The sequence below is a fragment of the Camelina sativa genome, chromosome 12, assembly GCF_000633955.1.
Source record: "Camelina sativa cultivar DH55 chromosome 12, Cs, whole genome shotgun sequence".
Taxonomy (NCBI): domain Eukaryota; kingdom Viridiplantae; phylum Streptophyta; class Magnoliopsida; order Brassicales; family Brassicaceae; genus Camelina; species Camelina sativa.
Genome location: NC_025696.1, coordinates 8,545,190 through 8,560,294, shown reverse-complemented (window position 1 = coordinate 8,560,294; position 15,105 = coordinate 8,545,190). Strand labels below are relative to the sequence as shown.

At 39.1% G+C, this 15,105-nt stretch overlaps 6 protein-coding genes across 7 annotated transcripts in view; 2 read left to right on the top strand and 4 right to left on the bottom strand.

The window, feature by feature from the left end:
- On the top strand, positions 662 to 1,833 carry LOC104730926 (oleosin 18.5 kDa). The gene is made up of 2 exons (XM_010450170.2): positions 662 to 1,149; positions 1,362 to 1,833. Exons 1-2 carry the CDS (start codon positions 773 to 775, stop codon positions 1,528 to 1,530), a joined length of 546 nt encoding a protein of 181 aa, XP_010448472.1. The 5' UTR covers positions 662 to 772; the 3' UTR covers positions 1,531 to 1,833.
- Positions 2,124 to 3,788, bottom strand: LOC104730925 (acid phosphatase 1-like). Its single transcript, XM_010450169.2, has 3 exons — positions 3,023 to 3,788; positions 2,585 to 2,794; positions 2,124 to 2,461 (listed from the first exon to the last, which is right to left on the bottom strand). The coding sequence occupies exons 1-3, from the start codon at positions 3,445 to 3,447 to the stop codon at positions 2,284 to 2,286; spliced, it is 813 nt and encodes a 270-aa protein (XP_010448471.1). The 5' UTR covers positions 3,448 to 3,788; the 3' UTR covers positions 2,124 to 2,283.
- LOC104730924 (U-box domain-containing protein 35-like) lies at positions 3,882 to 8,509 on the bottom strand. The gene is made up of 11 exons (XM_010450168.2): positions 8,153 to 8,509; positions 7,492 to 7,722; positions 7,216 to 7,337; positions 6,994 to 7,115; positions 6,733 to 6,911; positions 6,233 to 6,648; positions 6,058 to 6,159; positions 5,547 to 5,975; positions 5,273 to 5,395; positions 4,328 to 4,963; positions 3,882 to 4,246 (listed from the first exon to the last, which is right to left on the bottom strand). The coding sequence occupies exons 2-11, from the start codon at positions 7,682 to 7,684 to the stop codon at positions 4,070 to 4,072; spliced, it is 2,499 nt and encodes an 832-aa protein (XP_010448470.1). The 5' UTR covers positions 7,685 to 7,722; positions 8,153 to 8,509; the 3' UTR covers positions 3,882 to 4,069.
- Positions 10,585 to 12,476, top strand: LOC104730920. 2 transcript variants are annotated; one of them, XM_019234217.1, is made up of 4 exons: positions 10,585 to 11,180; positions 11,450 to 11,702; positions 11,800 to 11,905; positions 12,017 to 12,476. In XM_019234217.1, the coding sequence occupies exons 1-4, from the start codon at positions 10,777 to 10,779 to the stop codon at positions 12,295 to 12,297; spliced, it is 1,044 nt and encodes a 347-aa protein (XP_019089762.1). In that variant the 5' UTR covers positions 10,585 to 10,776; the 3' UTR covers positions 12,298 to 12,476. The 2 variants fall into 2 exon arrangements, with proteins under 2 accessions (XP_019089762.1, XP_010448467.1); XM_010450165.2 differs by having other exon boundaries at positions 10,586 to 11,180; positions 12,014 to 12,476.
- On the bottom strand, positions 12,467 to 13,150 carry LOC104730921. The gene is made up of 2 exons (XM_019234219.1): positions 12,921 to 13,150; positions 12,467 to 12,818 (listed from the first exon to the last, which is right to left on the bottom strand). Exons 1-2 carry the CDS (start codon positions 13,116 to 13,118, stop codon positions 12,651 to 12,653), a joined length of 366 nt encoding a protein of 121 aa, XP_019089764.1. The 5' UTR covers positions 13,119 to 13,150; the 3' UTR covers positions 12,467 to 12,650.
- Positions 13,168 to 15,105, bottom strand: part of LOC104730922 — a 2,109-nt gene continuing 171 nt past the window's right edge. The window contains exons 2-9 of the mRNA XM_019234218.1: positions 14,989 to 15,053; positions 14,801 to 14,864; positions 14,513 to 14,546; positions 14,150 to 14,376; positions 13,999 to 14,062; positions 13,763 to 13,854; positions 13,456 to 13,674; positions 13,168 to 13,353 (exon numbers count right to left, since the gene is read on the bottom strand). Of these exons, the coding sequence (XP_019089763.1) occupies positions 13,186 to 13,353; positions 13,456 to 13,674; positions 13,763 to 13,854; positions 13,999 to 14,062; positions 14,150 to 14,376; positions 14,513 to 14,546; positions 14,801 to 14,864; positions 14,989 to 15,053 (933 nt within the window). The 3' untranslated portion in view covers positions 13,168 to 13,185. The remainder of the gene's footprint in view (positions 13,354 to 13,455; positions 13,675 to 13,762; positions 13,855 to 13,998; positions 14,063 to 14,149; positions 14,377 to 14,512; positions 14,547 to 14,800; positions 14,865 to 14,988; positions 15,054 to 15,105) is intronic.

The following is a 15,105-nucleotide window of genomic DNA, read 5'->3' as shown; positions in this document are numbered from 1 at the left end:
CCCAAAATAATGAACTTAGCTAGTGTAGGTTAAAGTAAAGACGTGTACTTTTTTTGACTTTGGCTTTTAATTTTGTTCTTCTCTTCAAGAACATGCATCAATAAGGTGGTGATTTAGTAAAAACCCTATCACACAAACCTTTAACCTTTTTTATGCCACAAGTTTTAGTCGAGTTTGTTTTGTATTTAAATACATATTTTATAAGCTTAAATTTGCGTTTGTATAACAGAGCTAAAAACCTCTCATGAATATCGTTTTTGGGTATGATGGTTTTTTACCGATAACTAAAAGAGCAAAATCGTCCTTATATTATGCCTCTCACTTTCTTTTAATTTCGTTCCTCTTCTACCTTTAGGGGTTTTTCATTTCATTATTTGATGTCTCATTTGCCAATAATGGTCGTTTAAATTGTGTCGGAGGAATGCATTGAAGGCCCGAACCCATATTTAACCAGCCCAACAGTCCATTTTAAGTTTTGCGTTCGGTTCATTGCCAACGCCACATTCCAAGTAAACTAAACAAAAAACAAACGTGTCCTCAAGTAGACCCCTCTCGTTTACACATGCAGCGGCTGCATGGTGACGCTATTAACAGGTGGCGTACAACTGCATGATGACGCCATTGACACGTGACTCTCGTCCCCTCTCTTCATATATGTAAACAATTTGGCAACTCATTCCTATTCCAAAATATATACACATCCCTCTCTCTTGAGATCAATCACATTTTCAGTACCTTCTTTTTCCTTTTCTAGCCAACAAGAAAAGCAAAAATGGCGGATACAGCTAGAACAACCCATCACGATATCATCGGCCGTGACCAGTACCCGATGATAGGCCGAGACCGAGACCAGTACCAGATGATGGGCGGCCGAGACCAGTACCAGATGGGACGAGGATCAGACTACTCCAAGTCTAGGCAGATTGCTAAAGCTGCTACTGCTGTCACAGCTGGTGGTTCCCTCCTTGTCCTCTCCAGCCTTACCCTTGTAGGAACAGTCATTGCTTTGACTGTTGCAACTCCTTTGCTCGTTATCTTCAGCCCAATCCTAGTCCCGGCTCTCATCACCGTAGCACTCCTCATCACCGGCTTTCTCTCCTCTGGTGGGTTTGGCATTGCAGCTATAACCGTCTTCTCTTGGATTTACAGGTAAGATCACATTCATCCCCATATTCCATTAATTATGAGTTTCGTTCATGCATGTGTTCAGCTAGTAGCTTTGGATCAATTGTCACATGAACAAAACCTAAATTCTAGGCAAGTAGCCTCAAGTATTGTTGGATCAATTTGGTTGATTAAATACAAAAGCTGACCTAGCTATAGCTGAATGCTTAGTATGATGCACATGTGATTGCCAATAGGTACGCAACGGGAGAGCACCCACAGGGGTCAGATAAGTTGGACAGTGCAAGGATGAAGCTGGGAAGCAAAGCTCAGGATCTGAAAGACAGAGCTCAGTACTACGGACAACAGCATACGGGTGGGGAACATGACCGTGACCGTACCCGTGGGACTCAGCACACTACTTAAATTAGCCCGCTGCTATCCGATGTCGTGGAGTCTTAGAGTTTATGAGGAATAAAGTGTTTGGAATTTGATCAGGGGGAAGGTAATAAAAACAGCGATGTCGAGTAGCTATATATCTCTTCTTCTTTTTTAATAAGTAAATCCTATGTTTTATATGTGTTGCTATTTTGTCTAAGTGGTACCATGTTTGTTTGTTTCTTCTTCTTATTGTAATTTTGTAAACGTTACATGTTGTACTTTATTTGGTTTTGTTTGTAAGTGGAGACGTCTATATAGTAAAGATCTTGTTTTGTGAATTTAATGTTTGATCCTTCTTTCTATGTTCTTTATATTTTGTTGTATTATGGGTCTATTTCTTATGACTTGATCAGTCATAAGTTGTATGGGAGCGTTACTCTACATTGAGATTACTAAAACAGACACTTTATAACTAAAATTTTGTCAGATTGCATATACCTCAGTTGGTTTCTAAAATCTAAATATAAGTTGGGAAAATAATGGTGTGTTCTTCATTGAATATTTTTGTGTCAACAATTTGTAGTTTTTATGTACTAGATAATTCTATTATTATTGAGATATAATTATAGTATCGACTCTTAAGCATAAACTTTTCCAGCTCAATCATTGAAACTGATGCAGTCAAGCAGTACATATAGCAAGTGATTACATGACAACCCAAACTTCAAAAACAGTAGGTCGCTTCAAGGTCACCTGAATTGTTCTCTCTGATTAAACGAATTAGAGTCTTCTTCCCCTTCAGGGAATATAATACATTGGATTCGGAAGTTTGAAGGACCTTTCTGACATTGCATAACCCAACAAATCACTCCATTGGTCACCTGAATTGCCTCTGATTCTATACCCTTCGTCCATCATCTCATCCCTCTTCTCAGACTTGAATATGGTCGCTGTTTTGTGATCATCATCCATCGATCTGTTGCAATAAGCAGCAAAACAAATGTGTCGATCATCCAAATCCAAGATAAGACCATGATCAGCATAAAAAATCTGGATAGCTACATTGTACTATTGGAGGACACACTTTGGCCCAAGTTACCTTAGAATAAGCTTGTCCCAGTTATGGAAACCAGCATTGCGCAGGTTTTCCACAGTGACAACCCTGTGGTTCTCTCTCCGCCCTGTAAGCAAGATAATTTTGTAACCCATATCTTGAACCATTTGGTATAGTTTCAAGCTTGGTGCTATAGCAGGTGCTATCCCTTTCTCCACCCACTTATCAAACTTCGAATGATTGAAAACTTCCAACCTGCAAAATTCCCAAAACAGAGGAAATATACTACTAAATATGTAATCAGTAAAAGAAAACACAGATTCACATTTGACTGTTACTACAATGTCATGGGATTGATATATCAAACAGTTGTGAATCCTCCCGACAACAAACACCTATCTCAAATCTTAAAAGACACATTCATATACAAAATAATGCAAAAAACCAAACTTTGTAATATGAAAGAGTTGAGATAAAATTTACCCACAACCGTGTTCCAGATAATAAGGAAGATTGGACAATAACGTCTCATCAATATCGAAAATCCAAACATCTTTGCCGTCACCGTTAGATTCGAAGCTGCTAGCATAAACCTCAGCCTCCTCGGAGACTCTCTCCATATCAAAGACGTAACCTTTATCCATCAAGTAATCTTTCACGTAGTCTGCACATTCAACAGGAATCGTTTTCCAAGGAGCGAGATTGTTCGTCTCCGCCGCGAATCTCCAGCTCGTGCAATGCAGTAGATTGACATCATTGTCGTCGTCTTCGATGTTCTTGAGCTGCTGGGTCTCAAAGATCAATGGCCGTGGGATGAGGTACGAGCTCGTGGTGTTTTCTTCGGAAAACGCCGCCAGAGGAAGCAGAGATAACAGAAGAAGGAGATGATGATTCACAAGAATCCGCATTGTGTATACAAGATTAACAAATCAAATCAATTTGAGAGAGGCTAGAGAACAAAAAGGTGAAGTCTTTGCAATTGGGTCTTGAGGGAATCTAATGAAGGTGAAGTTTTTGAACATTCAGGCGAAAATTTGAAGAACACAGTAAGAAGAAATTTCCATTCTCCAATGATGAGAAAATGGAATAAAGAAACCCTAGAAACAGTAAAAAACCTTTCTTTCTCCCACCTCTCCTCAAGTCCTTTTTTTCAATGGGAGAAATGAGGATGATCGGAGAAAAGAGTTTGTTCTGTTTCTTTTTGGGTAATGGAGGAGGAGGAGGAGAGAGACCCCTCAAAAGTACCTAAAAGACCACAAAGAAGGAACAAACAAAAGGCAATGCTTTTTGAGTCCTAATATTTGGAGGCAAATTAAACGAATGGTGGATACCATTATTAGTGAATCAAACATGATCATATTGCTCATTACTGTTTTATACAACATCCGTCATATCAGAGATGCAATTATATACAACATTAGTAGTATTCATGATGATTTAAACCGAACCCACAAAAAAAAAACGTGAAGAAGGGAAGGAACATCTTGCCGTTTTTATATATACCAAGAAAAAGGCTATACATTTTTGGGCTTACTGTGACCTCCACTCCATGATGGCTGTGTAAAGAGTATAGTTGGGCAAAAGGCTCTTGCTACGTAACGGTGAATCTGTCATCGGCGATGTGTCGTGCTCCTCAAGCCACTCCTCTATTGCACGACGGTCGTATGTGTATCCGTCAGCTGCAACGCATGGCTCGTTCATCACGTCCTGTATTGTATAGACAAAAGCCTCTTAAACATTTGTTTTGGATTTGGGCATGTGAAGAAGGTTTGTGTAAAATTTAGTTACCTTAAGTAGTGGGCAGATGAAATGAGTGGGAGGCTGAGTCGACACCCCGGAAAGTGAGTTTCTTGCTTTATCAGCTACTTTCTTAAGGCTCTCGAGGGCCGGAAGAATCTGATCTTTCAAATCAGGTCTATCTTTCCCTCTTAGCTCTGTACAACACAAAGCCAATGCTGTCAATTCCCTGGTTTCTTCAATAGGCCAGTTTCCTGCTTTCTGATCTAAGATCTTGAGAAACTCATCGTTACTATCCATTGCACTCTCAACAAAATGTGCCAATGCGATAGCCGGTTTTGCTGTGAGAAGCTGAAGAACAATCATTCCAAAGGAGTAGACATCTGATTTCGACGATATCATTCCCGTTCGTTGATATTCAGGATCAATATAGCATAACGTTCCTACGGGGCTTGTTTGTTTGTATACTGTGAATTTAGTAGATAAAGGATCGACTTGAACCATCGTTGAGAGTCCGACGTCCCCAACTTTGCTGACAAAGTTGTGATCAAGCAAGATGTTTGCAGGTTTTAGATCACGGTGAATGATCGGTTTAGGCTTTGATTTGTGGAGGAAGACAAGAGCCGCTGCGACTTCCCAAGCTATCCTAAACCGCTCAAACCACGGAAGTGGCGGACTGTTGTTGACCTGGAACAGTATGTCCTCCAGGCTACCGTTTTCCATGTACTCATAAACTAAAGCTCCTTGCTCTGGGCACGCTCCTAGAAGCATAACCAAGTGTGGGTGCCGAATCTTNGGATCGACTTGAACCATCGTTGAGAGTCCGACGTCCCCAACTTTGCTGACAAAGTTGTGATCAAGCAAGATGTTTGCAGGTTTTAGATCACGGTGAATGATCGGTTTAGGCTTTGATTTGTGGAGGAAGATAAGAGCCGCTGCGACTTCCCAAGCTATCCTAAACCGCTCAAACCACGGCAGTGGCGGACTGTTGTTGACCTGGAACAATCTGTCCTCCAAGCTACCGTTTTCCATGTACTCATAAACTAAAGCTCCTTGCTCCGGGCACGCTCCTAGAAGCATAACCAAGTGTGGGTGCCGAATCTTGCTCAATATTTCAAGCTGCAAAATAGAGAGACCAAGAGGTTATATGTAGCTTCTTAAAACAGAGAAAACCTTTGTCACAAGAATTTAAACTAGAATCAGAAAACTTCCATAATGAAAACAGAAAACCGAAATGTCTTAAAACGACTGTGCAAGCCTACTTCCATACCTCTTGCTTAAATTGTCTGGACAGACCATTTTCAGCAGAATGCAAAACTTTGACAGCTGCGGTTGTATGATGCATATTACATTTGTAAACAGCTCCGTAGGCTCCCATTCCGATCTTCAGCTCTTCTGAGAATGATGAAGTGGCAGCCATAATTTCTTCCCAAGTGAAGTGCTGATATTGCAGCTGAGGAGACCCCAGAGTGCCCTCAAGCTTCTCTTTCTCTTTGGTATCACGTGCTGATTTCCTCTCGGCTTCTCTTCTCTGTGCAATTTCCCTCTCCGCTCTTTCTCTCATGCTCTCTGCATCCCTCCTCGCCTTCTCAAAATTTTGCTTTTCCTTTTCTGCTAACTCTCGAGCTTCGTACTCCTTCAGCTTAAGCTCTTCCAACTTTATGGCTTCTTCTAACCGACGTTGGTTAAGCTCACCAAGCTGAAACATTTTCAGAAAGTATTGAGCACAAACTAATACGTTTAATCAAATGCAAAGATATATGAGATTATCCGGCCTTCACCTTTCGCGAAGCATCATAGGTTTCTGTTTGAGCTACAGCATACATTTCTTGAACGTGTCTAAGCTCAGCTCTCAACTTCTCAATCTCAAAGTTTAGGTTTACCTAAACAAATAACTTATGTTATTCCGATTCACAAGAAATAATCGAAAATATTAAAAAAATCCCATTTTAGTACCTGGTTGTCTGAATAAGATTGTTCACTTAGAGCATCAGACATGTTTGAAGCTTGTTGAGAAGCCCGAGAGTGAGTAGTATCAACCACCATGCCAGTCCAACTAAACCTACTACCAACATTCCCATAATCACGGTTACTAGAAGAAGAACTCATAGCTTCTTTTCTCTCCTCATAATCTCTAAGCCGTGGAGTCCAACGTGATGTAGTATCCGTGCTGCTTCTATTTACACTCGAAACATCTTTAGCTTCATCTGCATCCAAAGACATGCACCTGGTTTCATCCGAGCCAACTGAACTCGTCTCCATTGGAACTGATGCTTGTCTTCCCATTGCCGGGAACTGTTGCAATCTCCTGACCGGGAGGGATAGAGCACGAGATTGAGAGTCACGCCCACTTGACATTACATCTGTTGAATCTAAAGAGAAATGGGGTAGCAAAATCAGACCTACACACCATTTCTGGAAGAATATTCACACAAACACATTGTAGAGTCATAAACCTGAGGCGGGACCGGAAGAACCGTTGGAAGAATCAGTCCTTTCGCTACCATCATCTCTTATAGTTGCATTTCCATCAGAGTCTGATGGTCTGACGCATGACAATTTTCCTTTTGAAACAACATAAACTGTACAAAAGTTCGGCATCAAAGCTGATATCGCTGAGCACATATCAGCTTTCCTGGAATTTTCAAAACAGATTCATTGGTACAAGAAACCAAAAGAAGAAAAGGTACAAAGCTTGCAGCACGGTGGTCATATACCTTGAGAAAAAACTACGCGATGAGCCTCCAATGACAAGTCTCTCTGTTGAATTCCGAGCAACTTCTTCAGTTATCGCAGCTGCTACATTATCTGATTCAATCACACGAACTTCTACTGCAACCTTTCATTAAGGTAATTCAATGAGTTCATGAAACTTTCAGGTTATGTTTTTAGCCAACAAAAAAAAAGAAAAGCATAAGATATCTGGTAAGAGACAATACCTTTCTCCGCAAGAACATTTTTGTTAAAGGTTTAAGCATCTCTTCAGACTGCCACAGTATTTCCTGTCTATACGCAGTTACTACATCATCTCGTACCTCGGAAATAGGGATTGCATTTCCCACTTGAGAAGGAGGAACAACAAATGGACATCAGGCTTTTTATCGGTTAAAATAAAGTCTCAGTGTTGTTTTTACACAATATACCAATAAGGAAACACACAAGAAGCCCTGAGTGCAAGAAAGAAACAGAGATACAAGTCAAAGTTGGAGCTTTACTTGGTGTAGGTACAGAAGTAATCATTGGATGGATGTGAAGTAGCTTGAAGCCAACATTTCCTTCAGGAGCAAATTTTTCGAGCGCCCATGTAACTACATTTTTGTTTTTACTGCTCCCACTAAGAGCCACAACGACGGTATACAATGAAGGAGGAGGAGGAAGCGCTAGTTTGTCTGGTGATCTACTACTCATTGTCTATCCTTTTTTCCTTCTTGTTGCTTTTATTAACCCTGCACACTACAATCATTTCAGACACTGCAGCTAAAAAAAGGGAAAGCCAAACTAAAGCCATCTAAACTCTCCAGCAAACGAGAATTAACAGACAGTAATTATACTCGAACTACTCACATAGCTGGATATTGAATACCACCAATGTTCAATTAATCTAAACAGAATTGGCGAATGGTAACAAAAGTATTGACAAATGTCTCAAGAGTATAATATGGAGGAGTTATGCGTAAGCATCATTAAGCACACCCAACGACCATAGAAGCTAAACAGCTAGTCTCTTCCAAGTTAAAATAATTGAACTTTCTAAGAAAAAAATGTCAACTTTTAAAGCACACAATGCAATTGCAGAGGAATTTACTTATTAACAAAGTCAAATCAACGGGACCATGACAGCAGAAAAAACAAGAAAACCCAGAAATTGAAAACTACCTGGTAAAGAAAGGATGAGACTTTAGTCAAACCCAAGACATAAATTGGGAAGAAGATGAAAAAAAAATTGCCTCTTTAATTCAGCATTGGGCATCTCGAATTTGGGGAAGGTTCCATTTTCACAAAGCAATCAATGGAAGGAAACAAAAAGAGGCAGCCGAGGAAGAAGACCCACGTTCGTGGTGCTTCTACAATCAGTGGGTACTTATATAATCCATCAATCGAATCTTAAAAAAAGATTTGAAAACAAAGTAATAAGAAAATGAGACAACTTGGTCATGCTAAATTATGTTAATCGTCAAAGGATCACTCTTGGGTTGGGTATATACTCTTTTTGTTCTCTCTGACTCCTGAGGGGTTTTCTTCATTATCAGTGTGACAGAGAGAGTGTGTGCTTAAATAATTACGTTTTTAATCATGTTTAGGCCCTTTCTGCAATTATTTTAGGTGCCCTTTTGCAATTATTTTAATCATAGTATATGTTTATCGCTTAATTCCTTAATTATTTGGTATTAATTACATTCCTCAACGCCATTATTATAAATTTTAACATATTGTGTGTTTGCCCTTAGTTGCACGCATGACCTATCCCTTCCTCACGTCTTTTTGTCTCCCCGGTTAGGCATAATTGATAATTGCATATGACTAAAATGACTTTTGTAAGAAAACAAAAAAAAATATAAACGAAGGTAAGAAAATAAGAAACTCTGTTTTCTCACGTGGCTGTGGTGCAAATAATAAAAATGGTCAACTTTAGTAACTGTGCGCTGACCTGAATTGGCTAGAGTTCAGTTAAACATTAGTTTGACCCGTGCTTTGGCCAGTTTTTGCGAGTTTTAGCCTAATTATTGTTGGTATGGGGGTTTTCATAGGTTGATTATACCGAAGTATTTGTTGGTTTGTAGTTTGATATGTCCGACTAGCTGGTCTGATACGAGATTAAAACCGGCAAAATTGGTAAAATCGGGACCGGACTGGATGTTTATCATAATCAGAACTACCCAATATTGACAAAATCCAAGACGAGCTAAAAAATTGAAGCAAAAAAAAAAAAAAAACAAAAGATTGGGAAAAATGAATATCATGTCATTGTTGATATGATCTCCTTGATAATGATGATTGATGATTAAAGGTGGAAAAAATCGAATTTTAACTCGTCTTTGTCCTCACGCCAAAATCTGTGTCCATGTAGTCGAAGTCGTGAATATTCATACGATTAGGACACATTATTTTAATGATTGAATATCTTCAAGAAAATCAAAAATCTATTCTAATTTCTTTTTATGTTGATTTCTCCTTTTCCGTACGAAATATATTTCTGGAGTTTCAAATTGGTTTTGGAGTTTTCATGCTATTGAGTCTAATATTCGTATTACTGTTTTTGTATTTTGCATGTGAACAACCATATATATTGTTCAGGTCAATATCAAATGTTAACTAAACCAAAAACAAAAGAAGATAAAACTAAACAAAAATTGTCAAAAGTGTAGTAAGAACATGCATCAATATTGTTTTGCACTCGATTATATTCTTGTAAGTATATATGTATAACGGACCAAAATTATTCGAACTATTTTTAACATGTACACAAAGAAAAAAAAATTCAGAATTTGTGCCATGGGAAATGGACAAATGACATCAGCAAAAATCAATGAATCGATGATGTACGTAGTAATGAATACAGTAAGAAGTTTTGCAAGTATTTTTTTCTTAAAGAAAACTCTTAACATAAGTTGCTTTGTAAAATGAAAACATATTTCGGAGATAAACTTACTAATACCCCTGTCACCATTGATAGTACGCATATCAAGTTAAACTTAATTTGGCCACACAGAAACGCCTATATACAATATATGTTGACTTTAACAAACAAATGAAACATATAAAAATCCAATTGAAAACGCAACCAAAACTCAAATTGAAAAAGACTCGTTATGTTTTGGTTTATCTCTAAACCCGAAAAAACGAAAACTATTACGTGCTGGTTTAAGGCTTTTTAACCAGATATGTCCCCAATTCAATATGAAATTCTGTAACTTATGCACACACACACACAAAAAAAAGAAAAAAAAGAAAAAAAAAAGAGAGAGATTCGAAGATATAATTTTGAACCATATCTGTATGATTTTAATGCAAACAAAAAAATCAGACCATGTAGCAAATCATTTGTTATTCTGTCTAATATTTCTTAGGAAACTCATATACTGATAGTATAAATTTGGGATATAGAAGAATCCAAGTATGGAAAACTAATACTATTATAACAATGATAGTAAATGCAAAAAAAAAAAAAAAAAGAGAAAAGAAAACAGAGTAAATGGATAAGCGTGTCGTGGAGAAGAAGGACCAAACCAAACTGAGGAAAGTCATAAATATATTCTTAGAAAATCTTTAAAAGATCATTTTGCATTTTATATAACTTTATCCACTTCCTCGATTCCACCAAAACTGTTTCAAAGTACCAAAACCTAAGAAATAGCAGCCAAAATCATTCCACCACAGACCCATTTATACTTGATCCCCCCCACTCGGTTAGACCAAAAGACACACCGCACGAAACCTCTGTCGTCGTCAGTTAATAAAATAAAATAAAAAGAGAAACCAATTTGATCGCGTCTCATCTCATGTTTGGTGGAGGAAGAGGACCTATGGGCGGCGGTGGAGGTATGTTACGCGCCGCTGGTCGTGCCATGACTAGGACCGGTGTAGCCAACGGCGGAATTCAAGATCCCTTTGCTTCTTCTTCTTCGTCATCCACGTCGTCTCCTGCTGTTTCCCATGCTCAGAAACTTGGATCGTCTTCTGGTTCTAACCATCTTACGATTTCGGCTGCTGCTGCGGGGTCTCTGTTGAATCTCCCCGTGGCTGCAACCTCTGGATGGGGCGGCCTCGGCAGCAGCGCTTTCTCGTTTGTTAATACCGGTGGTTACGACGATTTCGAGTGGGTTTCGGAGGAAGAAGATGACTCTCTGTTCGGCTCTGTTCCTTCTGTTGATGAAGTCCAAGATGCTGTCTCTTCTCTCCAGCAGTAACCATTTTTTTTCTCCCCCCTTTTCTTGATTTGGAACTGTGTGTTTCTATGATTGTTATGATGTGACTATTGTCTTGATGTGAATGATCTGAACAAGGTTTGGAAAACTCTTATCAACTGTTTCTTTTTGTGTCCTCGTGTCACCTTTACCCCACATGGTTGTTTTGTAGTATATAGAGTGTACCTAATTATTGGTCGTTTGTTTACTTATTTATGAACATGTTGTTTTGAGTAATTGTTGACTCTTGTTGTTTTTTCTTTTTAAGGGTATTCGATGGGAGTTCATATTCTAAGCTGGTTAGAGACAAATACGAGTGTTATCCGGAAAAGGGTGGTGGAACTGGAATCCAAAGCCCTATAGCTACAGGGATGGTTCATCAAGTTCCTTCCTTTGGATCGGATTTGGACTGGATGGAGCCTTCTATGCAACTATGCAATTCAAGACTCTTACAGCCTCCTCATGCTTATGATCAGGTTTACAATGCTTTTGACCTTCTACGTACCGAACCATCTGTCCAGGTGATCTTCTCCTTTTCTCTTTCCTTGATTTAACTAAGCTCAAGTTTTTGTATCGATAAGGTATATATAACTGAAGGGCTTTTCACATTTTGTGCAGAGAATGGTAGTATCATTGTCCTCGGATAAAGCAGTGTGGGAGGCAGTGATGAACAACGATGTTGTTCGAGAGATTAGGGACTTGTACAACAATGGTATAAGTCAAGGTATAGCTAGGGACAATGAATTGATCAATCTAAGCCTCTCATTTGACAGACTTTTCATTCAGGGAACTCATTGCCTAGTCTGGTCTTTCTATTTTTTCGTATAAACAGATGATGAGGAGAGTTCAGATGACACTCCTGGGGAGAATAATGCAGCAATGGATTTCATAAAGTGGGTATTTGACAACACAATGGTTAAGGCCACGGAAGTTTTTGTGAAAATTACAAAGGTTGTGACCGAGCTCTTCAATACTTACAATGACGATGGTGTTAACAAGAAGGGGAAAGATGCCAAATTCAACAATTGGCTTGAGGAAAAGCTGATGACTTCGGTCCTCCTCTCCATTGTGGTCTTGTTGGTCGTGATGGTTTCCAGAGCCTGCAACAGGTCTTGATCGTTTCAAATTTGTCGACAATACATTTAGTCGTCGTCTCTTGGACACTACTTGTTTAGCTTTCTTTCAGGTCACGATGTGGTTTGTTTTGATAATCTCCGGTTTTGTACTCCATTGTTGACATTTTACAAGATTCACTCCGTTGCGTTTCCATAATAAGAACTCTGAATGTTTCAAAACGTTAAAGAGTTTTCTTTCTTGTACCCCAATTACTGAATCTCTTACTACAAAAAGTAGACACCAAGAAGAGTTTTTACGATCATGGTTGAAGATTAGTTTGTAGCTACAGAATCTAAGTGGTCAATTCTACGCTTTTCACATCCTTTTATGAACAGGACCGTCCAGAACGACCTTCACTTGTACTTGTGTGTTTCCATGTCCGAAGCAGTGTTCAAAAGAGACTCAACATCGGGAGTAACGGTCACAAGCTTCGCTGAAGAAGCAATGCGACAGCAGTGCCTCCCTTTGGTGTTAATTGCTGCCACATCGTTATGAAATTTTGCATTTGGACCTGGAGAGACCTGCATATATGTATAGGACCGAGAGTTGAAGAGATGAATACATGGTGAAAGAAGCATGATTACTCTGCCAAAAGGTAATAATGATGAGACAAAATGACTTACATCGAAGAGGACATCTCCAAGTTTCAACTTGACAGTGCCGCTCTTGTAAACTAGCATTTTGCCCATGAAACCTTCTGGTAAACCTTCAAAAGGGTTGCTTCGTGTTGAACTACTCGCTGACGATATCGACCTCTTGGTGTTTGTTCTTGTCGATTGCTTCACTACAGGGAGAGAGTCTGGAAACTTGAAGAAAAACATCTGTTTTTTGCAGTGTTGCACCTGCAGGCAGCTCAGAANTTATGAACAGGACCGTCCAGAACGACCTTCACTTGTACTTGTGTGTTTCCATGTCCGAAGCAGTGTTCAAAAGAGACTCAACATCGGGAGTAACGGTCACAAGCTTCGCTGAAGAAGCAATGCGACAGCAGTGCCTCCCTTTGGTGTTAATTGCTGCCACATCGTTATGAAATTTTGCATTTGGACCTGGAGAGACCTGCATATATGTATAGGACCGAGAGTTGAAGAGATGAATACATGGTGAAAGAAGCATGATTACTCTGCCAAAAGGTAATAATGATGAGACAAAATGACTTACATCGAAGAGGACATCTCCAAGTTTCAACTTGACAGTGCCGCTCTTGTAAACTAGCATTTTGCCCATGAAACCTTCTGGTAAACCTTCAAAAGGGTTGCTTCGTGTTGAACTACTCGCTGACGATATCGACCTCTTGGTGTTTGTTCTTGTCGATTGCTTCACTACAGGGAGAGAGTCTGGAAACTTGAAGAAAAACATCTGTTTTTTGCAGTGTTGCACCTGCAGGCAGCTCAGAAAATACAATCAGTCAAACTCAGCGAAGAGTTCACATGTCCGTCAATACCAATTTGTTCACAAAGTTTATTACCGATGTCAGACCAAGTTCTTCTGCTGAGTTGATGTTCTCATCATAATCACGATGTTTAGCCAACTCCCCAAATTCTTCCTGGTCAAGAAGTTCTAACAACACACAAGAAGTGGGATTCAGTTAAAATTGCAGCTATATACTGAGTAAACACACATTCACTCACACCTCTGAATATTGAGGTTTAACATAAAACATATGGTAATGCCGCAAAGCTATTGCAAAGTAGCGAGAGATACCTGGATCACCAGAGTTGGGGTTTCTCAAAGGAAGAACAGTAGGAAAGTAGGAGTTTCTATAATCCTGCAAATGAAAATAGAGCCAAACCTTATGTCACATAAAACAACAGAAGAGAAATTGGGAGATGCTCTATCATAAGATTCTAGTTACCCAAGGTTCAACGTAGCCATCCTCGTTTCTTGTAACCAAATCATGAACCTCATCTTCATCTTCTCGAGCAATAATAGCAAGAGGCATATCAGCAGCAGAAGAAGAAGAAGAAGAAGAGGAAATAACATCAGAACCACCACGCTTGTCATCTTCTTTAGGAACCCCAAACGACTTTATCGCAAGTGAGGAGAAGTCTGACTGGAATGCAACTTCAGAGGAAGAAGAAGCTGCAAGATTTCAAAACATTTCAAGAACAAAACGCTGCTATGATGTTTCTTTATACATACTTCATCACACAACTCATAGAAGTGTGTATGTGTAAAAATACATATGTAGTAACATGAATATATAATAAACATGTACCTTTTGTTTCCTTCTTGGGTCTCCCCTGGCCAATCTGTAACAACAACAACAACACAAGAAAGCTACATATCAACTTTGATCATTTGGATTTAACAAATGGAGATGACAACTAAGCTGGTTGGTTATAAGCTACAATCATTTCACAATTAGTATACATATCAGAGTAATCTAATGTATAAGATTTTTGATTTAATTAAATCAGGGAAATTATGGTTAAGAGTTAAGACTAATACTGAAATCAAAATAGGAAAGAAAATAAAATAGAGTGAGAGACAAAGTTGTACATACGCCGATACGTTGGGCTAAGCGGCGAGCTGCTTTTTTATTCTCTTCCTCATCATCTTCAGCTTCGCTGTGTATCATCAAAGAGTGATGATATTAAAATTAAATCTTTCACATTTATTTATATAAGACGCAAAATATATTTTATAGAAATCAACATGAATAAACAAAAGAAAATGATTCGAGTTAGTTACGTGTTGACGATGGCTGGGACAATCGGCCGGAGAGAAGGCGTCGGCGGTCTTGGTTGGAACCTCCGCTGTTTGAGATAATATTCGAGATTTGAGATGAAAAATTACGATGGGGGGGGG